Source organism: Pelecanus crispus, chromosome 17, assembly GCF_030463565.1.
Source record: "Pelecanus crispus isolate bPelCri1 chromosome 17, bPelCri1.pri, whole genome shotgun sequence".
NCBI classification, from domain to species: Eukaryota; Metazoa; Chordata; class Aves; order Pelecaniformes; family Pelecanidae; genus Pelecanus; species Pelecanus crispus.
In genome coordinates, this window is record NC_134659.1 from 4,299,405 (window position 1) to 4,326,815 (window position 27,411).

At 43.1% G+C, this 27,411-nt stretch overlaps 1 protein-coding gene across 1 annotated transcript; it reads left to right on the forward strand.

Annotated features, from left to right (window-relative positions):
* The first annotated feature begins 1,044 nt into the window (after positions 1–1,044).
* On the forward strand, positions 1,045–25,008 carry NUDT3 (nudix hydrolase 3). Its single transcript, XM_075722329.1, has 5 exons — positions 1,045–1,155; positions 13,457–13,567; positions 21,618–21,662; positions 22,452–22,536; positions 23,492–25,008. The coding sequence occupies exons 1-5, from the start codon at positions 1,057–1,059 to the stop codon at positions 23,659–23,661; spliced, it is 510 nt and encodes a 169-aa protein (XP_075578444.1). The 5' UTR covers positions 1,045–1,056; the 3' UTR covers positions 23,662–25,008.
* Positions 25,009–27,411: the final 2,403 nt, after the last annotated feature.

The following is a 27,411-nucleotide window of genomic DNA, read 5'->3' on the forward strand; positions in this document are numbered from 1 at the left end:
TTTGGGGCTTACAGGCTGCCCGATGAAACCGTGCCCTTAGGCTGAAGCCTAAAAATGCCGGCGAAAGGCCGGTGGGGAGCCAGGAGCGTGTGCCGTAGTGGGGGGGCCCTGCAAGCGCACCCCCCCCCCCATGAGGCGGCTCGGTGCTGCTGCCTCCCGGGCTGAGGCCACCGGGCTTGCAGAGACCTTCCGCGCCCCGGGGTGCAGCCCCCGCGCCCCGTTTCTGCCCCCCCGCTTTGTTCCGCTCCCGCCCGCGGGGTACAATGGGACCCCCGCAACCGCGCTCCGCCACTGGCGTAAGCCGCGCCCCCCCCGCCCCGCCTTGCGCAAGATGGGCGTTCCTCCCTCCCCGGCGTCTGCGCGCTTTGCGTAGAGCCGCTGTCAAAGCGCAGCCATGTGCGCGGCGGGCGCTGGGGCCGGCTCTGACCCGGCGCTTTTTGCGTAACTGCCAGGGCGCCCCAGCACGCAGCCGCCCGGCGGCTTACGAACAGCCGCCCTATTCTCGAAGGCGGCCTGCGCCGCTGGCGCAGAGAGCTCGCGTCGAGGCGGAGGGAGGAGGCGGAGGCGTGGTGGCGCCGTCTGCGCGGGGAGGGGCGGGGGGGAGCGATTCTGGAAGCCGGGCTGCGCCGTCTGCGTGGCGGGCGCGCCGTGAAGCGGCAGGGGGCAGCCGCCGCCTTCCCCGCCCGGCGGCTCTACGCCGTTTGCGTAGCGTGCCCCAAGATGGCGTCGCGGTCGTCGGCGGCGGCGGTGGCCGGAGCGCTGGCAGCGGCGGCGGAGCGGCTGGAAGTGAAGGGAGGGATGAGGCGGGCGAAAGGCGGCAGCGCGTAGCGGGCGGCTCCCGGCCTGCGGGAGACAGAGCGTAGACCGAGAAAGAGACTGTCGCGGGCAGGCGGCCCCCCCCGGCTCCGTCCGTCCCCCCCTCCCCGTCCTTCCCCGCCCGCCCCTCGCGGGAGCCCCGGCGGGTCCTTCCCGGCGCCGCCGCCCCCGCCCTCTAGGCCGCGGGCTTCGCCGTCCTCCGGCCTGCCCCCCGCCCCCGCCGCCCCCTCGGAGCGGAGGATGATGAAGCTCAAGTCCAACCAGACGCGCACCTACGACGGGGACGGCTACAAGAAGCGGGCGGCCTGCCTGTGCTTCCGCAGCGAGAGCGAGGAGGAGGTGAGGGCCGGGGGCCGGGGCCACGGCCCCCCCCGGGGGCAGGGGCGGGGGCGAAGCCGGGCTCCGCCGGGCCCCCCCGGTGCAGCAGCTGCGGCCCCGGAGCCGCCCGGCTGTGACTTGGTTGCAGGGGTGGTTTTTTTCTTTTTTTTTTTTCCCCCCTAGGTGCAATTAAACATTGGTGGGAAAGTTGGTGTTTCTCCCCCCACCCCCATCTTTATTTCTCACCGCTAAACATGAGCAAAAATGCCCAGAATGAAATGCGGATGGGGCGGTGGAACAGTCTGGTAAGGAGCGTGGTGGCACGGGATGGGATTTGGCACTTGAGTGGACCGACCACGCTGGCAGAACTTCAGTCCAGCACATCACATGAGATGGGAGAGGAAACCTGACCTTGGATTTATAAAAAGAAACTGGGATAAAAGGGGACTGATGGAGTGCCAGAAGTTGCTGTCCAGAGAGGCCTGGGAGGAAGTGGGAATTAAAGGTAGATTGGTTAGTTTAAGAACTGCCGTGTTGCTAAGTGGTTGTATTGTCCGTGAAGTTAAAGAGAGAAACTTTACTCAGCTGTGCAATTTTTCGCTATTCTTTTTTAATATCTTCTTGAGGCGGGCTTGTGGTACTCGGGACAAGCTAGGCTGCAGGTCCTTCTTCCCTTCTTCTGGAGTCAGGCATACTTCATTTCATTTCATACTTCATGGTTCCTGAGTGCCTGTGCTAAAGTCTTTGTTCTCCTGATTATCATATTTGTAGCTACAGGAAATCGGAAGGGAATGCAGATAGTTCACTGGAGGAAAGTAAATTAGCATACCGTTCAGTTATTATTTAACGTGGTGAAGGAGGCTTGACAAACCCTTTTGTAGCTCTGCTGTCATGGTGAAGAGTATCAACATTTCGAGCATAAATGGTCTGAAATGGAAACAGAATGTTTTGGTGCAGCGTTCATCGTAGCTGGTCACTCCCACTGACTTTCAGGAAATTTATGATACTTTGAACTAACTATGAAGAAGGACGTAATCGTGTTGTGTAATGATAGTGGGGCTAATCAGCATGGGTGGTTGAAGGCATCCGAGTTTCCTGATGCGATTTTACACAATTTGTGAGGCAAGTGTGGCAATTCTTCTCAAGAGTTAGATGCTTGACCACGTTTGATGACAGCATGGTTGAAGACAGAAATGTAATTTTAACAGCTACCTGACGCAGTCAGCTTTTGACTGGTTGTTAGTCTTTATTTTCCAGCACCTCGATTTGCAGTGTCATACGGGCTCCAGCTTACCCCACGGCAGTGGTCTTATGTCCTCTGGCCAGTGGGAACTGGTGTGCAGAGCTCTTACGGTGCTAGTGACACAAAGGTTCGTTAACACAAGACTGACCCAAGATGGTTGAAGAAGGAAAAGTAAACTCATTCTAGAAGCATGCTAACTTGTGACAAATTTCTTTTGGTGTAGGTTAAGCTGGTTAGGTTTGTTTAAGGTTGAGCTCTAAAGCCATTTTTATGTTAAAATTGTGTCTGTGTTGTGGTTTGCAACAACTTCCAGTGGGTTGAAGATCTCATTTAATTTAAACTGGTACAATTTCAGGCTTCAGTGTCTAGGCAAGACCTAGAGCAGAAAAATCTGTTTCCAGTCTCAGAGGCAGGAGTTGAGGTAGCCGTCTCCCCGTGCTAATTGTGCCTTGTCATTTCCATGGGTCTGTTACGGAGGCTGCAAGTGAAGCTCTGGAAAACTTTTTGTGTATCGGGGAAATAGAGGCTCTCACGAGAGCGTCGTTTTCTCACTTGAGCTTTGGTCACTGTTAGCGTTTGGCCTTGTCTCTGATCTCCCCGGTAAAATCAGGTGGTGTGTTGTACTGTCCTGTGACACGTTAAGGAGCACTAATTGCTTTGTAAATGATGCAGCATGGGATGCAAATGGATTTCCTCAAGTGCGTGCATGTGTCTGCTTTTTTGTAAGTGAGCCACAGAAATAGTGAAGCAATGAATTACAGTTTTGGGTTTGTTTTTTTGGAGCTGGCCTCCTGAGGACATCACACAGCCTTTCAAACACCATATTTATTTATGGTATCTATGTATTTAATGCAGAGCTGAAACTGCATCCTGTGTTCTCATCTCTTGCATACCTACTGCAGTAGCCGGTCACGAAGTGGACTTTTTCAACAAATGCATTTAGGAAAGTTATTATCAAGCCACACCGTGCTGAACACATACACGCCAGACGGACTGCTTTCACAGATACTGCTCTTGATCTTGGTCGAAAGGCCTAGAAGCCATTAAAATTACGCTTCTATCGATTATGGAAATCAGCAAACACGAAACCTAGATTTTTTTTATTAATTTCGCTTTCTAATTATTTCTTAGGTTAATTCTCATTTGTTGGCATTTAAATAAACTTGAATCTGAGAGCAGTCCACTTGTCTAATCTTATTGCTACTTGCACTTTTTTGATAACAAGAAAGGTGTTATCTGTAGACATTTCACTATATAGTTTAACATGTTGTGAAAGATTTCTTGGTTTTGTTTTTCTCTTGGAGAATAATACTTTTTTTTTTTTGGTGCTACTGACATACTATTGATTACTTCTACTTAAATGGAAGTTGAGATCTATTTGAAAGGCCTCTCCAGGGAGGCAGGGGAAATAGAACCAAGGTATGTTAAAGATCTGTTAACAACTTACTGCTTAAAAAGAAAAGGAAAAAAAAAAAAAAGCATGTTTTGATAAATAATTTAAACTTGCCGTATTAAAGTATTATTTTTTTCTAGGACTGGCTCTTTCTGGTTACTGTTTCTTTTAACCGCTTAAGAAATAGTAGATCTTCACTCTCGCATTTCTTCTTCATTTCCTGCTATGAATTTAAAAACCCAAGTTTTCTCCATTTTTGAACCCCTAATTAGTTCCTGAATTAAACAATTTTGTCAATGAACAGGAAGAAATAAGAAAAATTCTGTTTACACTTATGGAGGAGGCTACTTTCTTTCTTTTTAGGTGTCTACCCCCTAACTCTTCAGTTCATTGATTTAATTTTCTTGAAAATCTTAGCAATCAATGGAGATTGCTAAAACAGCATGTCGTTGGTTAGACATTAAATTTGCAAATAAAGAGTCTTGGTGTAATAATACTTACTTCTGTTTCTTTTTTAGTTTTTAAGTGATTGATTTTTTTCCTTATGCTGCTCGAGTTCGCACATTTGCTCTGTATTGTGTTTGGAAGCTGCTACTTTTGGACATGAAAGAAGCTCTGGAACGTTTTTGGAAGACCAAACGTTGGCTGAAAAGATGCCTTTGTTACATATTCCTTTAAAAAGCAGTACAGGGAGAATTCATTTAAACATGAATCTCAAATGGAGCAAAAAATACATTTCTTAATTGGGCTGTGCGGAAAAAATCTCTATCTGCGGTGTTTCATAAACAGTAAGGCACCGCAGAGCGATGCCTCTTTGGGCAGGAGGGAGAACAGGGGAATCAACAGGATTAATTGAAAGAGAGTGTGAACAGACTTCAAAGGACCTTTCGGCAACCGAACGCCAGGACTTTGCTATTTTCATCTTTTCAAATGGAGTAAACTCCCCTGATATTTGCTGCTTCTGAAAAGTGGGGAAGGAGAGTGTGCAGATCAAGAGATCCCAAGTCTTGTGTTATCTCTGAAATCACTCATTTTATTGCTTGTGATGTCAGTGCCTCTCAATATTGCTATTATGGTGTTATTTTTAAATAACACAAGTATTTTTTTTTTGTAGACCAGCTGTTTCAACGAGGAAATGTTCCAGAAAATTTCACTAATGTCTTACTATTACGAAGCAGATGGAGGCCTGCTCGATGGCAGCATCTCTGTGTTATATTTTAACAGAAATGAAAAGGGAACCGTTTGGCTTTAAGTCCCGCACTGGTGTAGCTACAGGTTTAAGCATGCCTGCATTGTATCTGGTGAAAGGACAAGCTGCTCATTAACAACTGGTATTTTTAAAGACTTTTTGGAGGAAATGCTTTGGAAAGAATAGGATCCAGGATTGGTCGTCTTTTCTTAATTGTGAATGAAGTCTAAATTGAGATGAGAAAACAGAACTTTCACACAGCGTCTGGTAAGCGCCCTGGCTCTGCAGCTCGATGAGCGCGCCAAGCCAATACGGTCACCAAAAGCTACGTTTATGTAGCCCCACAACAGCCTCGGTTGGGGAAGGTAATTGGAATGCAAACTAACCTTTTTCTTCTTGCTTCGCCTGGGTCAGTTTTAAACCAAGCTATGATGTAATACAGCAGTTCTCAAATTTTCACTGTAGACTACGTTGACGATCACACAGTGTTCCTGGGCCATCCGTTGTGTGTTTGCTTCAATATAAAAATAATGAAAGCTAAAACCACTTGGAGTACTTCACTGGTGGGACGTAAAGGCAGCCCAGCGTCATATGATCGTCGTACTTTCTGTGGGATATAGCCTCGGAATCTCTGTTCCGAGGGCTTGGCTTGACTCTGTTCCCTTCAGCTGCATAAAAGGATTGTGGTTGAAACCAAATAAAGTTCTCCCTGTCTGTTGCGAACACATTACCACATCTCCAGTAGGATATAGGCCAGTTTAGAAATAGTTCTCTTAGTTGTGCTTCTCCTGTTCCTCTCTGCTGTGCTTGTAGCTAGTTTTGTCCAAAAGCGAGACTATAAACCTCTGCAAAACCTAGCTTTCATCTTGAAAAGTGTTTTCTAGCCTTTTCATAGAGGCAGCTTTCATAAACGATTTTACAAGCAGTTCCATGGTCTATTGTACTTTCCCAAAGTACAAAAGAATGAAAATTGTTAAATTTTCACTTAATTTACTGGAAGCTCTGTAAGCTGTTGTGAAACTGAAGAATTGAGTCGGTTTTGTTCTGCTGCAACTCAGGGAAAGGGATGAATGTGGAAAGAGTGAGCTCCAGCCCTAGGTTTGTTGAGAAGGACCCAACAGCGGTGGCCGCCGTCTCTTCTCCTCTGCCTAACGCGTCTCTGAAATCCCTTTCGTCTCAGGTTTAGTTATTGCCTGACCAGCGGCTGTAGCTGTTTTTCCTGTCTTTCTCTTTTCACTCGTGGGTTGCGTCCCGTCTCCCCCACACCTCTTTTTTTTTTTTTTTTTTTTTTTTTTTTTTTTAAACCTCATGATCAGTTCCCCAACTTGATAACTTGATTCATCTCAGCACCCTTCAGACAAGCTACCAAAGTGGGGAGGCAGGCACAAACAGTGGGGGGGTGTACCCAGCTGGGACTGCTGCCAAAGGACCTAACCTTTCCGTGGATGGTCTCTAAGGTCTGCAAAAACAACCCTTTCCCTTCTCAGTCAAAGGAAAATGATCATGTGCTTGGATTTTTAAAGTGTTTTTCTTTTTTTTTTTCTTTAAATAAGGAAAATTATTGTGGTTTGCATACGTCTGTGATGGGTTCACCCAGAAAAATTGGATAGAACAAAATTAAGAAACTCTCAATTCTACTTTATGAGTAGTAAACATCAGTGTTTGGATGCTGTATATAATATCCAGCAACTGGGAAGCAGGTGCTCTGTTTCTTTAAACGGTGGATTTTTTTCAGTCTGACTGGGAGGCTGACTGCACGGACTAGTCAAGGATCTTTCAAATTTTGTTCGTATTTATATCAGAATTTGTCTTTCTGTAGCTGTCTTTGTTGTGCAGTGGATAATGCACAGTAACTCTTTGTTCTCAGAAATTTCACATTAACATGTCAAATTCAGAGAGATACAATTACCTACTGGGTAGATTCTTTTTTTTAAGATGCTTCAGATGGTTTGAATGTTATTTTCATTCGTATTGACTTGGGCGGTTACTTTTTCTTGTGTAAATAACACATATTGATGTTACGCGCAGAATTAACTGCTTATATTTGAAAAGCTTCTCAAGAGTTTTCATGGCTGTAGGGTTTTTGCATGCTTTATTTTATGAATAGGACTTGTTAATCAAAGCAGTAAGTGTATACATAAGCAACTGCTGACATCCAGAGTCATTTGCTCTGTGTAAAAAGACCAAAATACTCCCTTCATTTCTTGGGTTTTTTTTGGTTTTTTTTTTTTTTTTCCCCTTAGAAAAAAAAGGGTGGTTTAAAAGCTAGCATTCCTTCTGGAAAAAGTCTGCCTGGATGAGTTGTGTAAATACTGAGTGGTCAAGAAACAGGTTTTGACAGGCAGAAATAGGTTATCGGTTTTGGGGTCTTTCACAGGGAGTGCCTCCTTATCAGCCCTTTGCTTCTGAAACAAGCGGCTCCTGGTTCAGGCATTTTGGCTGTTTTCTCTGTCCTGTCCCTGCTGTCAAAGGCATGTTGCAGATAATTTTTGTCGTTATCTAAAACGTAATTGTGATGGAGGGAGAGGTCGCCGGATTGTGCTCTTTGGTAAGAGTAAGCAGTCGCCCTAAAGTCACAAGAAAACTCTAGTAACAGTAATGTGACCCTTGGTGTTTTGAAGCCAGAGTGGCAGTGCAGCACAATAAATAATGATTTATTATTGTTATTTTAAGAAGTAGCTTAAAAAACAACAGGATTTTCTTTATTTTTTCCTCTATGGTTATAGGACCATAGGTACGATCCAAATGCTTGAAGTGGCTTGAACTTCTTCCAGTTCACCTCTTACTCCTCTTTCAAGACTGGTGCTTTACTTTGTCAAGTTGTGTAGCACGAATAATTTCCCCTTCTAGCTCTCTGGCATTAATTTCCTGCTTCCAGTTTCTAGGTACCGCTTTGCAGGTAAAATTGCATTACGCCATGGAGCGAGGTGCGGGCGTGTGTGCGAAAATGACACTTGTCTAAGGAGATGTATACCGTTGAGGAACACCAAGGACATACTGTTGTGGTCAGGAGAGGGTTTTTCTGTGGCTTGCCGTTGAGGTTGTGTGTATTCTTGTCTTAGCTAAAGACATTGTCATGTCTAAAGCCGGCTGTAGCCTTGCTGACCACAGGCTGTAGCTGGTACTACTATGTGCTAACTCCATAACGTGCCCTGAATAGCAAGGGGGTGGGAGAAGCCCTCCTGTCAGCCTTGGCATGCGTGTTCAGACCATCCCGTGTTAGTAGTTTGGCAAAATACATGTTTTGTTGTAGTGTACTCGAGGCCATGTTTCTGCCGGTTAAATTAGATTAATTTTTGCATGGCTTTGCTAACTGCAGTGCCTTTTTTTCCTCTCCTGCTCCTCTTGAACTCCGTTTGTCGGTGTATGCTGTTCTTAGTGTTTAAAGGTGGTTTGATGTGGTCGAATGGAGATCCCAGTTTTGCCAGATATAAAAACATTGGGTACAGTAACAATAATATATTGGGATTGTGAGAACATTTGTTAACTTTGGGTAAAGCATAAAAGGTCTTTATTATGCTGCACACACAACTGCACCAGCTACAATATCCTGCCTGGTCGTAGGGCAGATCGGAGAGTCGCTAGCACACCTAAGCTCCAAACTCCAGAATACAGAGATTCTTACTAAATTGAAACTTTCAAACAAAGACAGATTGTACAGGCGAAAATCATTGAAGTCGGCCATCTTCTCCACCAGTCTCACTACAGTGTGCTATGAGATGTGGTATTTTCTTGCAGTCTGTGTTCTGATAAATAACTCTAAAGTGTGAAATGAGTTTAAATGTCGGGAGGTTTGTGCTTTAGTCGCTGTGCAAAATACGTGACTTTGTGGCTTAATATTGATAGAATGCAGGAAAGAAAGTGCAGCGGCTGTTTCAGTAGCCAGCAGCTATAGATTGGCTTCTGGCAGCAGAATGCCGGCTGGACCAAAAAACACGTATTTAACATCTTGTCTGCTGTTTCTTATTAAGTCTGCCAGCTTGACTGTCCTTTGGCTGGCGCGTGTGGGTAGGACTGTCTTTTCCTGGCAGGTTCACAGCTCATTTTCTAATAACGTTGTAGCCTAGCTTCTAATAATGCTGTAGCCCTTTTCATCTTTGCTGTGATGCTTCTGTGGAGACTCTTTCTAGGAATCGTGTTCCTTACAGTGTAGCTACTCTTGTTTTATTTATGGGTGGTGGTGGTCGTTTAAATCCACCATAGCATGAAAGAACCTGGGAATCCCTCAATCTCTGTTTTGTTAGCTGAGAGTTAATTCTCTGCCTTATTTTGGTTGCCCAGTTTTTGCTTTGCAGAGCACCATTATTTCTGGGGGCGAAAAAAAAAAAAGAAAAAAAACCCCTGATGTGAATACAACAGATTTGTGTGTAATTAGGTTGTTTTAAGGTCAGCATTGTGTATCAGGGACTCCCAGATTTATCCTGGTGACAAACTCTTTTCCCCTTTTCCCATGGAGCTCCCAGCTCCGCGTGTGGCGGTCCAGGGAGCCTTAGATGTCTCGGCATGCTTCCTGTCTCCTCCGGGCGAAAGTTGGTAGGCTGCTCTAAATTTGTTTGGGGTTTTTTTTTTTGTTTGTTTGATTGCATGATGCTTTGAAGGTCGCTTACCATGAGGGCTACAATCTAGCACTGTTTAGGAGCCCCTGCTGTAGACTTCAAACTTTGCTTATTTTTCTAACTTTTCTCTTATTTCATTGATTGTGTGTGAGAGCTACTTCAGGGCTGCCTTGTGCATTGCCAAAGAGGCTTGTGTTGCTCATTTCCCTGCTTTGAAATGACATAATCGTCTTTCAAATCCTGGAAAACAGAACTTGGCCATGTGACGTGATACCTGCAAATGCTTTTCCAAAAAGACTGCAAGACTTGGCTCCAAAATCTGCCCCCAAAATCCCTAGTAGGCCAAGAGTCTCAGTAGCCATCTTAAACACAGTTGCCTGGCAATAAATGGAAATAAAATGGAAATGTCAACCTTCCTTTGTGTTTTGGCCTGATTTAAAAAAATAAAATAGAGAAGTCATTTTTGGTATATTTTTTATGACTGTTTTGATTAAAATCTCTTCTTTAGTATATATTCAAATGAATGTTTTTATGTAATAAAGATGTTAGTTAACAAAAATTTAGGTGTCGAGGACACAGGAGCTACCAAGTGGTCCTTTAAAAAAAGCAACCTATACTCTTTATTTTATAGAATTCAGTTGTATTGGAAAATGTTCGGTCTAATTGAGCAATTGAATAACATTTTTTGTCATGTTATGTTGTAAAATGAAGGTATAGTTGCCTTCCCCTGTCTTGGCTTTTTGGTGTAAGTTAGCCTTATGCTGTATCACGTGTTTGTTCTGAAACTTAAAAAATAATTCTGACCTCAATATGGCAGAAATACAAACTGTTACATCCCTCTTCTGCAACCTGCTCAGCTGGGATCTTCACTTCCCTGGGTATTTTATGTGCACCCATCCAGCTATCGGGGGGGAACAAGGTTTGCGCTGGGGAATGTGTTTCTTATCTTGGAAACAGCATTTGGGCTGTTCTGCCTGAGTATTAATGGTTTTCAGAGAGAGGTTGCTTTTCGGCAGATCTCATTTTACTGGCTTTGGGGCAGTTTGTAACATTTGAGTGATGTTGCCTTGTGAAAATATGGATTTGGGTTATAATGACCTTTTTGCTTGCTCCCTTTGAATGGGTTGCATGTATTGGGACACAGGACTTTTTTAGATGTGCGGTTTTTTAAAACAACAGCGTCTCGCCCGCATTTTGAACTAGGCCCCTTTGTCTTGGGAGAGCTCATTGGTAGCAATATCCTGTTTAAAGTTGTTTTAAAAGAATGACCTTGTAGGGCATGTTTCCTGCTCTCTCTTGATGGGATTTCCTTTTTATTAAACAGGAAATAGTCTGATTACATAAAAGTGTGAGAATGACAGGTTTTTCCTTCCCAGCGAGGGTTGTTCATGTTAATTCTATTCAGAAAACTCTCAACTGCCAGAGCAGCTGAAGTTAATTTACTTTGCCTAAAACTGTTGTTTACACCTAAAAGTTCCTACTAGTGTCTTGCTAAAGCATTGTCTTTGAGCAGTCCAGCAGGCTTTCCTGTAGAAGTCTTTGTACAGGGATTTGCTTAGCAGATAATTTTTCTCACAAGTGGAAGGTGGCAGGAGTTCAATGGCATGAAGTGTGCTGTGCTGCGTTGCAAAGATCTGTTTCTGCAGCTTTTTTAAATTTTTTTTCTTCTTCTTCTTTGAGCTGGGACTCTGAATTGAAATCAGAAACGACAAAGATGATGCTTCCTTACCTGGCAAGAAAACGTATACTTGAAATGTCCGTTTCTTTTAACTTTGTCTAGAATCACCTGCTGACCTCAGGTTAGGAATTTCAGTCCAAGCTCTTCCATGTACAGTACTGGTAACGAGTCAGGGCGAAGTAAAAGTTCCGTAATGTAATGGGAAAAGGTACCGGGATAAGAGGCACGGGTGTTTTACATGGATTGGATGTTTGGGGGAAAGGAATTCTGTCTTCCTCCTGAAGAAGGCCAAACACCATGGGATGTTACTAAAATGTAAATGCTGTTCAACTGCAACCTAAGCCAGAAGACAGCTAAGGCAGTAAGCATCTCCATTAGGAAACTGCAGAATTAAGGTACCGCCTGTTCAGCTTAATTCTTCTCTAGTATGCATTGTCATCGCCTTAATTCAGGAGACAGACTGGGGAGTGCTCAGGGATTTCAGTGGGGTTGTTTGACAAACGATGTTGCTTCATGCATTGCAGGATTGAGACGTGGCTTCTGACTGAAGCAGGAAGAGGAGGCTTTGAGCCACTAGTATTGGTGGGATCCACGGAAAATTGCTGATTAGAGGAGTGCTGACACTTGAGAACACCGCATTTAGTTCCAGACTTAGGAAAGGTTAGGCCAGCAGCTGCCAAAACGGTTGTTGTGACCCCTCTTCAGTTTCTGCCTGGAGCTTTGGTACTCCTGGTTTGAGAGCTGTTGTTTGGACCCCCACATCTGATCCTCGTCTCCTCACCTGGCGTGTTCTAGTCTGTCGGCCTCCCTCTTTTCCCTGCACTGAGCCGGCGTGGACAGCGTGGCCCTGGAAAACGAAAAATTGCTTTGCAGGGTGGTCAGTTGGCAGATGAGAATTTTCAAAAGATAAAAGAACTGGGAAACCCGGGATCCTACACTTGTTTTTGTTTCAGAAGTTTAATTTTGAATTCTGTAGGTAGGTTTCCCCTTGATAACTAGTGCAAATCTTTTCATATCCTACTGGTAAATCAACATTTACACAGTAAAGCCTGGGATTTCAGTGTCTCACGCAGTTTAACTTTGAAATGTCTGATTGAAACTGTTACAGCTGGCCTGTAACCTAATTGGACTGGCATGTTGGAAAGTTTCTGGAGCAAGTCGCTTTGGCTCTAAGCTCTGTGCCAGTGAAATGATGAAGTATAGCATGATGATTCTAATGAACAAGCTTTGTTTAGAGAGCTGAAAAACAGTATTAGTTTTGTTTTTAGCTTCCATCTCTGCTCAGGGATGTATTGCAAGTAGATTTAATAAGCACAGCGTCTCGGTTTTCTTTGGGAAAATTTTTAGCCAGTTGAGATTGTTAGTTAGCTCTTTGTTTCCAGAAGATGACAAAACAAAAACTGAACTTGTACAGACCAGAATTACACTGGAATAAAATGTGTTTCAAGAAAAACTGCCACAAAGCATACTTATGAAAAATTACTCCTGTGAAAATGGATGAACGTGGTTGAACCATTTTCCTCATTCAGAAAAGTCTGTCCTTCTATGCAGCCTTTTCCTAGGGTTTTTAAGTGGTTTAATATAGGCTTATATTTTGCTTATATCTCATTGAACAACTTCATCTAAACCAAAAGTAACCAAGTGCTGGCTCCAGAGCTGAACTCTTTGGTGCCTGCTGCATAAGAAGAGACAGACAGGGAAGTTGAAATTAAAACAATTGCATGTAAATATTTTAGTGGGCAGTTACCCGTTAGTGTAACTGCAGAGGCAGACAGGGCCAAAGGTACCAGTAAAGTTAAATCAAGCTACTTCTGCAAAGGGTGAAGGTGCTGCGCAGCTTCTGTGCCGTATTATGTTGTTGTATGACATATATCCCGAGCTGTCAAGACCACATAGTGACTTTGAGTACAGCAGTGAACTCTTACAGTGCAAGTATTGTGATGCTGTATCAAATAGCAAATTGTTGGTTTGGTATGTAGGGGCATAATTTATTCTGCGACACGTCGGAGCAGTGAGAAGGTAATGGCTGAAATAATTTGGAGTGTTGGAGTGCCTTGGTGTCACTGATAATGTAGTTTGCACAGCTGTCTGAAAGGAGCTGAGGAAATTGTTTTGGAAAAAGTGGAGTATTTTCAAGGACTTGGATTGGATTGGTCGTGTTTGGAGGTGTGAGAGATGCAAAGACAACTTCTCCTCCTCAGCTGGGCTCTGAAAAGGAGCGTTGCCTTGAGTTTACACATGGGCTGTGCTCTACTCTCCGCAGGTGCTGCTGGTTAGCAGTAGTCGTCATCCTGACCGATGGATTGTCCCTGGGGGTGGCATGGAGCCCGAGGAGGAGCCCAACGTGGCCGCTGTGCGGGAGGTCTGTGAAGAGGTGAGTGTTTGACAAGAACGGGAGCTCCGGGAGCTTCGCTGCCGATTCTTAGCCAAGGCTCTGGGAATTTGTTTTTATCACTCTTGCTTGTTTTCCTTAAGGTGAAGAGGAATATAGGGTCACTGATGATATCCACATCATACGTGGGAGGGAAACCAGAGTCCTAAATAAAGATAGCATAGGAATGTAATTAAAGCTCTCAGTCGGAATGAACTTTTCCTCGCCTGATACCTTTAACTGAAAATAGATAAAACTAAACTATAGTAATTTCAATACATACGATGGTATTCACAGTTTTGTTTTCTCTGTATGAAGAACAGTTTCTTAAGAGAACTTCAAAAAACAGCTGTGCTTTTGTGGAGCTAATACTTAGGTAGAAAGTAGAGATAAGACCTTATGAGCTGCTAAAGATGCTCCAAATATAGGGGCCTCAATATGTTTTGGTCTAATACAGATTTTGAGTTTTATGTGAATAAGAGAAACTGATCGTAGGAGTTACAAGTGACAATTCCTAATGTGTTAATGTTTTTTTTTTTTTAACTTGAAGGCATTTCAGAAAGGAGCTCAAACAGCAGGTCAAACACAGATTGATGATCTGCATGGAGTAGGCATATTTTTGTCTTAAAGCTGGAAGAACAATTTTATTCTTCGTAAGGAATTTAAAGACAGCAAATGGCAGTTGACTACATTGTGTGTAAAACATGTCTTTAGAATTTGCTTCTGAATATTATCCAGTTGGAGAGATGGTTGGATTCAGAAACAATTAAATGATTATAGATGGATGACCAAGCAGGTTCACAGTTACATAAGGCAGGATTAAAAATGCTTTCAGGAGGGTTATAAATCTTTGTGCTGCAGAACAGAAATCAGGAGCTAATTGATGGGGCTTGGGAGGAAGACTTTCCAGTAGTCGCTTTATTTAATTGTCTGGTATATGAAGATCTCTGAAGTATTTGGAAGTACCTGCCGCGCTCTAACAAAATGGTGAATATTTGGGCCTCTGGACTAATCTAATGTGGCAGTTCTCGAGTTGTGTGTTTCTCTTTGGATGTTTTTATAATCTAGCAGTTTATCAGAAAGATGTGAAAGATTATACAGTCAAAGTTTATTTTTTTTTTTAAATGCCTTTGGGTCCCTCTAGTACTGGGGATTGCTGCTTGCAAATTTTGTTTCCAGCTTGTAATACAGCTCCTGCTTTTTTAGTAACTCGGCAATCTTTCAAACACATTACAAGTCAAAGTGAGTTTAACCAGAACAATAGAAATATTTTTAGCTGCAGCCTTCTGCTTTACAACCCAATCGTTATTAATAATTATTTGATACAGAAGTCAAGGGTTCATTCAGGAGATATATGGCTTCGCCTTTCAAATCCTTAAAATAAATCTGTATCGACCCTCCCTTCCTGGGGCAGCGCAGCGCCTTGGAAGAGTCGCTCTCTTTCCATGACAGCTCGGTGGCTGAAAGGAAGCCTTGGCATGGGCTCAGTCTGCAGTGAAGAAACTGGTTTGGGCTGGCTGAGATAATCCCCTCTCGCTCAGCTGGTGTTCCCTCGCTCACGTGGACCGGTGCCGAATGAGAATGTAATTCAAACTGTGGCAGCCTGGCAGGGTTGAGTCATTCCCAGCGAAGCACCTATCTGCTTGAATGCCGCTCGACAAACAGTAAACATCAAGAGCTCCAAAAGCGGCAGGATTACCCCAGCGGCTAACCTCCACGACACCTAGTAGCGTGTGATGTGAATGCAGGGTGGGAATCTGAAATGGAGCTATCAGATGCTGTTACGGTAAAGGCTTTCCTGAGAGCCGTCTGCAGAAGAGCAGCCTGTCGTGTGTATAAAATTACTTGAGCTCTTCTGCAGCTAATGATGAGGCTAGCTGACATGGGTGGAAGGCGCAGGCAAGCTTTTAGGTGTGCAAGGGCTTCCTCAAATAGGTTTGCGTTCCAGTACGCTGCTTACGATCCGCACACAAAATTATAATGTACGTCAGACTGTCTTAAGCTCAGCGAGCTGTTTGCTGTAAAGTGGTGCTGGGGAATGTGTGTGCCGCAGGGGAATGTTTGTTATATTACAGCTGTAACCCTGTAAAGGACTTGTGCACCCCGTTTCCCAGCTTGCGCTATTGATTTGGCAGAGGAGGTGCTGGGCAACTGGTGTGCATGCTAGCTGGTAATCCTTGTTCATCCTTTCACGGGAATCTAGGCTTTTTCAGGTAGGTTGTAGCAGAGGCTGATTTCTGAGTAGGTTTGATGTCTTTGCTCCTCTCCTGGGACAGGCATGTCTGTCACTCGCAGGGAGACAAGAGGTTAGCTGAGCAGGCAGAGTCTGCTGCTTGTGTTGGGAAAGGGAAAATCAGTTTTCCTCCATGTTGATGAACACAAAGTAATTTTTATCCTAAGAGAAGGTGGCTTGTGTGCTGGTCAAAGTTATGGAAGAAATTTGTGGACTTTCTTTCACTGACTTTGGTGTGCCTTTTCCCTTTTAATAAGAGACAGTTGGAAGAGCTGAAAGGACTCATTACCCTTCCAGTTGCTTGTGGTCTTTGAAGATGACAATAGGCTGTTTTTTCTCAATTCATTCCTTTTTGTGTGCTGTGCATTTTCTTTTTAAAACATGCTTCCCTAAACTAAGATTTTTAACTTCTGCATTCACTGTTTTAACTTTACCACTTATGTGTTTGAGCTTATCCATGTTACTGCTGGAATAATTGTCACATAAAGAAATCTGACTTCTCTCCCTTTCTGATTTTCAAAATTTTAGAAGGCTGTTCTGAAAATGAAATGATGATTCTGAGTGAAATCTGTGATCCCTCTGTGCCAGGTTGAGTTAGAAGTCCTTGTCCTAGTTTGAGGTAGTCCTTATCTATATTAATCTGTACCAGCAGAAGTATTGAAGTAGACAGGTACCAACACTTGTCATGCTTGCTGTTGTCTGCATAAAATTTGGAGTGACTTGAGTTCTTAGGCAAAGTGGCAGTAGACAAGCATGGTAGCTGTGAATGAGAACAGCCTTTTCAGAATGAAACCGCTTATTTCTGACAGATTGTTGAAAAATGATGTAGTCAGTCTTGCACAGCTGTAAACTCCAGGTACGTTCTAAGGTTCACCTTCTAGAAAAATGATGTGCCCTTTTAAAAGTCATTAGCGCCAATGTAGTATACGTTTTGCTTCTTCATTCTTGGATTTTTTTTTGCCATTGCATTCTCTCCCCAAAATAAATTTCATGTTAGGAATAAGGGTTTTTTATGGGTGTGAGCAACTGGTGAAGAACATGTTTTAGAAATAGATGCCTTAAATTAAACTTATTACAGAGTGACTTTGAAAAAAGCCTCCACACTCATCTGTTAAACCTAAAGGCATTTCATTTTGTACTTAGAACGTCTTTCACATCCTGACCTTTTAAATACTTAGTAAATGTCAAGTTCTATAAAATCACGGGAGTGTTAGTTGTGCTTTCTTCATGGGAATCAAAAGCCAGGTAAGTTGTGCTTGATCTGTGATCAAACAGGCAATTGATGCCAATATCAAAAATAGTCCATTGTGGTAGTACTTTGATCTGGTTGCTAGACCTCTTTTTTTTTTTTTTTTTTCTTTTTCTTTCTTTTCCCCTCTTAAACATGCTTTATAAATAATCCTTTCTGTTTCATGTATTTTGTTAGTGATTTTGAATATGAATATTGATATCTTTCAGTGCTAAAATAGGAAGACTTTGTTTTTAACTATTGCAAGGACCATGGATGAATGACTGCGATGATAGCATTGAACTCTGCCTAGATTTAGTAATATTCAGTGCAAATAGTGGACCGAGTTCACTACTGTCTGTTACCCTGTGTCCTCAAACCTCATAAAAATGAGTGCAACGTCTTAAAGTTCTTCGCTCTGTCATGGTATTTCATTTCTGTTTCACAAATGTAAAAGCATATATTGGTTGTAATGTGGTAAAGAATTAGATGAATAAGTATAACCCTCTCTGAGACACAGTAGAGACAGCAAGAAAATTTGCCTAGCAGGTCTGTAATTGGTGTCTTTAGAACTTGTCTAAGCTAGCAGTCTTTATGGGTGTGATTTACTACCTCCAGTACTGCAAGTATTAGAGCAAAGATTTGGGTGTTTTACCACAGTCCTCTTGCCCAGCAGTAATCTGTAGTAGATGCAGGCTTTGAGCCTAATAGAGCAAAGTAAAATAGCTGAAATTCCAACCCACATTTTCCTTAGCTCAGATGGAAGGAAATAAAAGCTGTCCCTAGGAACAGATGGCGTTGCTGCAGGCTGCTTTTTGCATCTGACCCGAACTTATTTTCAGCTTTGAAACCTGAACCTGCTGCTCTTGGATGTCTTCAGTGATTTTTCTTTATTAAAACAAGTTGTTCCATGAGCAGCAGAACTAGTAAAGCTTCATTTCCTCCAGATTTTTGTTCCTTGTCCTGAACGCCCAGCCCACCCCTCTGGGCGCGCGGTGGTGGTTTGAAGTCCTGTGCTGTTTTGGGGCAGCTGGCTGTTGCTGTGACATGGATGCACTCTTGCCAGATCTATCTTTTCCTCCGGTGAGGACTACCTTGGACATTGGAAACTGATTGGATCTGCGGAGCAGTGAAAAAGCAGCTCATTCCACAAACTCTGTCTGGCCTCTTTTATAGCTGAGTGCCTCTTCCTGGGGAATACTGTCTTTCGATTGATTTGCTTTATTTTCACACCTCCAGATGGAAGAGTTGCTGCTGGTGCTCTCCTACCCCTTGTTGATAGGCTTAATAGCGTCCTCCTAGGACGTGTGTGTATTTTGAGAATTGCAGCACGGGCTCTGTGTGAAGCACTTCTAATGTTTGGTGGGGGAGCACCTGCCCAAAGAAATTGTGCTGTCTCTGCCAAACGCTTACTGTTGTGGCCCGTGAGGGTGGAGGATTCTCAATCCATTTACTACCGAGGAGAAAATTCCCGAGTCATCTGGTGCAAATTAAGATTTAGATCCAACTTCAATCCTGGATGAGCCTGTGACTGTGCTTTTAACTTTCCAAGAAAATGCTCGTTGTCCTGCAGTGAAGATGAGTTGGGAAGGTGCTGAGGGGTTGGCCCGTAGGAAAGCAAGAGGTATGGAGCTTGCCCAGAGAGGAGCCTGGCAGTTTTGTTGCTTGTTATCTAGCTTGCTTTGTTAGTGATAACAGCTATAACATATTTTCGCAGATGTGTTGGGCAGCTTTCATGTTAGAAACTTGTGTGAGGCTATGAATTCCGCTTCCACGTTTGTTCCATTAAACGAAGCACGTGATTGTACAGAGATGATGACTTTCCTATTTGTGTGTGAATTAAGTGCTTTATCAAAAATAGGTGTATAACAATCCAGTCGGTCTGTGCTAGATGTCCTGTATGTTGTCTGTAAAATCCACTGTACCAGTAAAATAGGATGAGAGTGCTATTGGCCTCCAGGATGTAATGGTTGATGTGCTTTGCAGTCTTTGGTAAGGACTCTCTGTATAAAGTCAGCCCAATAGTTGTTTGAATCAAACCATTAATTTATGTCACCGTTTACTGCTACATGTGGTAAATTCATATGTGAAGAAAGACTTAGCGCTTTTTTGAGTTGTCTAACGATAATTCAACATGATTTTCCTACAGCGTGTTTGTCTCGGCATCACTTTTTGTGCCTCTTGGGTTGAATAAGACTAGGCAGAATGGAGAAGGATGATCTTAGTTTGCAGGCAGAACGTTATTTCCGTTGCCTCTCTGTTTAAGCGGAACAGAAGGAAGGGCTGCTCACCTGCCGGCATTACTTCAAGCACAGTTTTAGGGCTGGGGATAAACTGCTTGGGAAGCTGGTTGTGCAGTATTCATGTTGCCTGGAGATAAATTTGTTCTAGTCAGGCTTGAGAGTTCGCTAAACCATCACAACATCATCGCTGGCTTTTGATTCAGTGCCTCTGCAGATAAGTAAGGAGAGCAGAAATTCAATAGCCTTCTCCAGGAACAAGTGAAGAAAATTGGCTTAAGCCAGTTACTTACCTGAAACATTTGATGACACTTCACCTTTTAATATATTTATGTATGTATCTTGTGAAGGTGGAAGCCTTCTGTTCCTCTCTGTGTTATTGCTGGCTGATTGATATGGTTGCTTATCTTAAAAAAAAAAAAAACACAAAAAACAAACAAACAAACAAAAAAACCAAAAAACACCATTCGAGGTTGCTGAAGGAGTTCTTTGAATGAAATTCATTTAAGTATTTGCTTTCCAGGTCACTTCTGAGAGACATTAGTCCAGGTTAGGAGCAACAGTTTTGCAGATGAGGTAAAATCACTCATCTGCAAAGGTCAAAACCAGTTATCTGCCCTAGCCACGCTGGTGTGCGCATACACGCATACATTGACCTTCATGGAATTGCTATTTGACTCCAAAAATAGCCTTGTGGTTAATAGTCAGTGGTCCACCTATGGGCTGAGCAGAATGTCAGAAATACTGATGAGATAATAAGTTTTGCATCCAAAACCAACATAAAAGATTCAGTTGAAAAGCTCCTTCCTAGAAGTAGAGGTCAGGGAGCATGTTACAGAAAGAGTTATAGATTTCTGTGAATGCTTGTAGTAGGGGGAGCTACAAATCCTTTTCTTGTGGGGCAGCTCTACCATCAGCTGCTGTTAGAAGCAGTAGTGAGGTGTGCTCTGGCTGTATTGTTTGGAATCTGTGTGTCTTCGTTTAGTAGGCTGGGAACTTAACCAGTAAAATCTTTTAATTACAATACAGCTGCTGTTAGAAGCACTAGTAAGCAGCTATTACGAATAGCTGGCTGTATTGTTTGGTGCTTCCTTTTTAAAAGTATATGATTGTACAGCAACTGGTTAGTAGCTGAACAAGCAGGAAACGGTGTATCTCAGCTGCTCAGGACAGAGAATTTGTCTTGCCATTAAGTATTTAAGTTGCCCTCACCCAAACATCTTTTTGGGTTTTTTGTTGTTGTTGTTGTTTTTTTTTTTTTAAAAAAAAAAAAAGCCTGACATAATCAGATCTGCCTATCTTGTCTGCAGGAGCAGAGGCACTATTTTCCTGAACTGTTTAGGATGTGTTCCAGCTGCCAGAGACGGCAGCCGAATTTACCTTCCAAACGTAGCTGGGTTGTATGCCAGATTGTTGATTCCAACCAGTTAAGTCATGGAGCAAAATCTCATCTTGTCTGTAGGACTTGGGTTCCAAGCATTTACAGTCGTAAAAACAAGGGAATGTAAATTACTGGAAAAAAAGGGGGGGGGTCTGGGGGCAGGAGAGTGGGATGGCATTTGGCATTCATGCGTGATGCAAGCCCCAGAGAGCAGAGGCGAGAAACAGCAGTTCGAGACAGGGCCTGAGCCACAGCGGTGAGCGGATGTATAAAGTGACAGCAGGTGAGATAAAGTGGGTAGGTCCTCAGTAGTATTCAAACAGAAGACAAGAATGTTGCTTAGATCTCTTGATTTGTGTCTGTGCCTGATTCAAAAGTTGTCTTTAAGCGCATCTGCGTTTTGTGTTATATTGAAAATAGTCTTGTTTCTGTTGCGGAGGCCACATTAAAACATTGAAAGTATTTTATGTTTATATTAGCTTGCTTCAAATGCATGCAGGACATCCCTGAAATATCTGGTAGCTGTACTGTTGCTTTGATGGTGTAAGTGGACGTCTTGTACGTACTTTCAAGTTATTTTCTTAAACTATAATTTTAAAGAGGTAAAACTGCTAAACCCCAAAGCAAATTTTATCCATGCTTAGACTATAATAACCTTTAGAGGAGATTCTGGTCGTTCAGGGTATATTGGTATGCAATTAGTAACTCATCAAATAATTTTTTTTCCCCTTCCAGATTGAATGCAAAATCTTTGAATATAGAAAAAGAAGAAAAAATTCCTGGGAATGCATGCGTGGTTAGAGCTCATGATACATTTGTGTCATTTTTCTGGTGACCATATTGGTTTTGGATTAACAGAATTTTACAGCATTTGCTTCCTGTTATAAAGGAACTGCTCCTGCACAACAAATAAGGAAATATGTACTGGCCTGTTGTTAAAGCGTATTTTTTTCTCTTTGAACTTTTCGTAGGCTGGAGTGAAAGGGACGTTAGGAAGATTAGTGGGAATTTTTGAGGTAAGTTTCAGACACCGAGGCTGTGACATTTTGCTGCAAAAATTTGTCTTGGAGTAAAAATTGCTTCCTAGTTTATTGTGAAGTAACTAGATAACTTGTTCGAAGGAAAACTTAGAACTCCCCATTTAAATAAAAACGCATGCTGATCCTTGCAGTCATATTGATCATCTGCAACTTCCACTTCAGTTGCAATTGCGAGAGATAAGCCAGTGTAACAGGGAATATTCTCCGTGCTTTCATACCTTTCTTGCTGCCAAAAAATGCCACCCACCAGCTGGGGAGCAGTGGCTCTCCTTTGTTCTTTCACACCTGCCATCACCCCTTGCCAAACCGGCCTCTGCAACGCGGTGGAGCGTGTACGCGCCTGTGAGGAGTGGGGTAACACCTGATGAGTACCGGTGAGATGCATAGTCAACAGGTACCAGGCACAGCTCTTTCTAGAGTTGTTTTTTCACTGTTTCAGAGTTGTGTGAAACATAAAAATCTCTCCTGTGTGGGTTGTTTGGGTTTTTTCCCCCCAGCAGAGGAACTGATTTACAAGTATATCCATCACTGCCTTACAGGTTAGGAACTAGACTTTTTAGCTGCACTCCCTGTTAATGCTTTCAGACGTTTCATTTAAAACACAACAATTTTTAATAGCTAAGAATGAGCTAAAATGTGAGGGAAATGGCTCATAAGGTACCGCAGCATCTTAGTGAGGCAGCATGCAACTTGTAGCTGCCATGTGCCCACCTGCCTTTTCTCCTTCGGTAGCTTTGTCCTTACTCGGTTCCTTTTGCCTTCTAGAATCGGGACAGGAAACACAGGACATATGTTTACGTACTTATAGTCACAGAAGTGTTGGAAGACTGGGAGGACTCTGTCAATATTGGTAAGCTCTTTGCGCTTGCTAGCATGAACTGGTTTGATGCAGACAAAGCACGTCGGCTTAGCATCCATCTGGGAGCTGGAATCCTGAGAGTGGTTGAGAAAAGTTGCAATTTTGTGTCCTTTGGTTGCTTGGGAAAAAAAAAAATTGTGGTCAAATTGATGCTTTTGTAACCTCTGTGGCCCAAGAGAAGGTAATTCAGCTGTACAGCCACCTTGCTGTACTCCTTGCACAATTCTTGCACTTCAAGATACTATGCAAAGAGCATGAAGATCTGTCCTTTCTAAAACAAGAGAAAAATATATGTGGGCAGTGTGGATTAATCATTGAAATCTTTGTGTTTAAATGGGATTCCCAAATAAAAATGAACCTGTTGTTCTGCACGAGGTTTGTCAATAGCACTGTAGCACCTGTAACTTATAGAATCATTTAGGTTGAAAAAGACCTTTAAGATCATCGAGTCCAACTATAAACTTGACTTTCCTCAGGCTGTGTATGGAAGAGGTTGTATGGAAAGACTAAGAAATTAGTGCTGTCCACTAAAACTGGGGTTCACTTCCAAACGGATGGAAATTGGGTGGTGATTGGTGTGCGTCTTTGTGGACTGTCTTGAGTATCTGACTTGAATAGAAATAGCAAAATAAATGTGGGGTTTTTTTACATTGGGAAATGCAAGACTGGTTTGATTGGTTAGTGGATGTACTGCCCTAAACAGATGCTTGTCATGGGGATAGAGGAGCCTTCGACGTGGTGTTTGGAGTAGGTGGCCCTCGAGATGAGAGAATACTGAGAGAAAAATTCCCACTGTCTTTTGAACTGCTGCTTTGCTACACAGTGAAATTATCCTTGCAGCATTAGTGCATGTGATAATGATTGAAATCTAATCAACAGCAAAGTTTAAGCGTGGTAAGGATAACACCATTTTGTTGCATCTACTCATTTTTCTTTCTGCCCACAGGAAGGAAAAGGGAATGGTTTAAGATAGAAGATGCCATAAAAGTTCTGCAGTATCATAAACCAGTGCAGGCCTCATATTTTGAAACCTTGAGGCAAGGTTGTTTGGCAAACAACGGCACTCCTGTCATGACCACGACGTACTCTGAGAGCTCCATGTCTGACATCAGATGACTGAAGACGTCCCTATGAGAGAAATTTTGAAAAATAGACTGAAACATGGATTTCCCTCCCCCATCCCCTTTTTCACATGCCTCTATCAAACAAGGCATGGGCAGCAGCCTGTGGCAGAGCAAGTGTTAAGAGTGCTGCAATATAGTGCAAGGTGGAATTTTTTTTTTGTTGGCTTTTTTTGCTTTTTTTTGGATATGTATTTTGTAAAATACATTTTGTGCATGAAGTGCCCCTTTCCCGTTACACCGCTTCCATGGCCTGGCAAGCGAGGCTGCCAGTTTCGCCTCTGCCTTGTGTTCTGAAGTGTCCCGTTTGTGTCATCCCAGCCATAGCCACTTTTTTTTTTTTTTTTTTTTTTAATTAAAAGACTTCAAATGTGAGATCAGCTCTTTAAGTCTTAGTCTGTACTGTAAGGTGCTGTTCAGACCTGTGTGGTGGTCACTTTCAGCGCGTATGTATAAACTTTTTTTAGATGGAGAATCTAACATTTTAATTTTGCGGGAATTTTTTTAATCCTGGTCTGCTTCTGAAAAGAAGGGTTCATAATTAATCTGTTTGCCTTTTGCTCTGTTTTTTAAAAAAATGCACATTCTGTGACAGTGCTAGTGGCTGGGCCAGTTTACTCCTCATTCAGTATCTCCCGATTTAGTGCAGTGACACTGAAGTTGAGGGCAGAGTTTTGATCACCTGCAGACATCCCTGCTGCTCCGTTGCTTCTCCTCCAGCTTCCGCCAATGTTTCTGCATTTACATCAAAATGAAACAAAAAGGAGTCGGTCTTTTAACACTTGGCCAAAAATAAATAGCCTCAGAAACCCTACGATAGAAACTGAATTTCGTTGTCTGTGGTAGGAATCAGGGATTCAAAGTGGGGTCAAAGTCTGACAAACTGGAGCGTCAATCACCAATGCTGTTCTGCTGATCCTGCTGCGTTCTGCTGATGTCTCTTCTTGTCCACATGCCTTATACCGTGCTGAACTGGATACTTGTAATTTGTGCTAAAGCGTTGGATTGTACTTACTGAGTGTTACTGCACGAACCCTCGGTTGGATAACCATGTGTGTCCCCGAAAAGAAGTCCTGGGGGAAAAATTCAGGTGTTCAGTCTGTTGTCCTGTGGTTCTGCAGCACTTGCAATTGCACCATGGAGCATGCTCAAAATGTTTAAACTCTCCCTCCGTGAAAGGTACAGCTGACTCCCAAGCAGAATTGCTAGTTGGAGAAGTACACCGTTTAATAGGATAGTCCCCCTGCTGCATTGGCACACTTCACATGATTTTTTTTGTTGTTTTTATTGATGTAAGTTTCATGCTGTCTTGATTTGCCAACAGTGTTGTCTAGTTGGGAAATAAAATGGGAAGGGTTGGGGCTGGGGGGTGGGTTGGGACAGGTACACGTTTTGGGAGGGGCATTAATTAATCCCTGGCTTGGGACAAGAAGTAGTTGCTGAGTTCAGTAACTTCTCCTTTGTCAGAGCATAGCCGAGATGTGAAATTAAATCTGCAGTACTCTTTTTTTTTTTTCTTTTTTTTTTTTCTCTTTTTCTCCTCTTTATTTAACAAAAAATATTCTAATAAATACTCACTGTTGCAGAGTTTTCTCTCTTCCCGAGAAGCGCTTACAATATGAAAATCTGATAGAAATATCCATGGAGCCTGGGACAAGGGGGAATGGTATCCTTGCTGGTTTGGCAAGAAGCTGTTCATTTTAAGATCCGACTCTGTTCCTTTACTTGTTCTCCTTGCTTTCATCAGTGTGGAGTAGCAAGGCCAAAAGCAGTGCCAGTGATTGCTAACATGAAAAACCACGCATAAGAAAAAGCTGAGAGGCATTATTCAAGAAGTAGCTTGAAACCGAGCATCTGGAATTGAGCCTAAATTACACCAGTTCAGTTCACTTCAACTTAGAGACGAATGTACAATACTTTCTTACTCTGTGCTGTTCGGCCTGAACCAAACTCTCAAAAGGGCTTGAATATTGTATCTGGAAGCGTACAAGAAATTCAGACAGTCCGCTGTTACCGAGCCGTGAGTGGCACCTAACGCAGCCATCTACTGCCTTCAATTGAGTTTTTGTCTTTACTGTACAGATTAGTATGTTGAAAATGCTTTGCGACAAAACAGCTGGTACTCCTGAAAGAGTAACTGCAGTTTTAATATCAACAGCATGCACACTTTTGTTTTTAAACTAAAAATGTTTTTACAGGGCTGTTAAACTGACAATTTAGGGTAGAATATTGTTAATGACTTGCTAATGGCTTATTTGTTTGGGTCAGAAAAATAAATTGTGCCAAGAAAGTGGTTTAATGTGGCATGAATTGATGCTGTTAACATCAGCCACTGGATGTTACTGTGTTATGCCTTCTTAACTGGAAATAGCTCCTGGAGTAGAAATAGCCTTTATTCAATAGACGCGGATTTCAAAACAGGCTTTAGCCCTGTGCTACCTGAACCTCCCCCTGCACCACACGAATTCCCGTCTTCCTCAGCATCTGAGGTTCTTCTTTAGTAACTGGTATAGCCGAGTGCCCTAGCAGTTTAAGCGATTTTATCCAAAATGATGGTAAATTGGTTTGGGACCGACAATCAAACTGCCTTTATTAGTGACAAAAGAGCTGTTCTAAGGCCGGCGCGCGCTCTGGGTTTCACAGTACAGACTAGTGCCTGCTTGGTGAAACTGCTTAGGGCTGCCCTCATGACCAACCGCTAAAAATCCCCGTAGGATTAGACTCAGACTTCCAGAGTTGCTAAAACTGGTGCTATATTGAGCTAGTGTTGGAGATAGTGGGATTCTTACCTCAAATGATGTAGTGTCTAGCCTGACCCCTTAAAGCGAGCATTGCAATGTGTCTCAGCTTCCCGTTGCAGAATAATGTTCGTAGTTTGGCTTTCAACATAGCTTTGATCTTACTCAGCACTGGCGTATTCGTAGGTAAAACAGAGGAATACCCATGCTTCATTTAGACGTCCTGCGAGTTTGCAGTAAATCTGTCCAGTCACCCTCAAGTTGCACGTTTGAGCTGCTTGTCTTGGTTCTCTGAAGGCCGGTTTGGGATAAACGCCGGGCACGTTGGTGATGCACAGCCTCCGACTCGGAGGGGCTACTGTTAATTACCTTTGGGCACACCTCTGAACCCTGGGCTCTCATGAAAAACTTCCAGTGTCTTCTGCATCTTCTTAGGAGTAGAGTAATTTCGCTAACAAGGTTACTTTTTCCCTTGCTGCTTTTCATACGTATATTCACGGTATATACAAGGACACCTCGCTCTTGATACATCAAGAAGCAGGTCTGCCTGCAGCGAGGAAGAGGGGGAAAATTATTGGCCCTTGAAACACTCGAGTACTGGATTTCTCTGTGTGCCTCAGGGTTGCAAGAGGAGTGAGGAAGTAAGAGGGAGACCCGCTGCTGAGCGCAGGGAGGTTCTCTGAGCAGTTCCCACTCTTCGGCATTGATTCACTTCCTCTGGGATTGTCAAAATTAGAAACCCTCGTATAGTGAAGTTGCATCCTGCCATCTGGATTCTTAAAGGTATTTGAGACCTTAATGGGAGAAGGGAAGTGCATTCAGCACTTAGACACCGCTGCTTAGCGTGATTATCTTTTAAACCTCAAAATACTTAGAAAAATCTGGGTCTCTGTCACTGGAAGCTTTTGACAGACCAGCTTGGATTACCGCTGTGGCAGGAAATGTTAGTTGGTGGTTTAAGCCGATGCAGGGTAGTGAGTATACTGGCGTTTGTTGACTCTAGCATG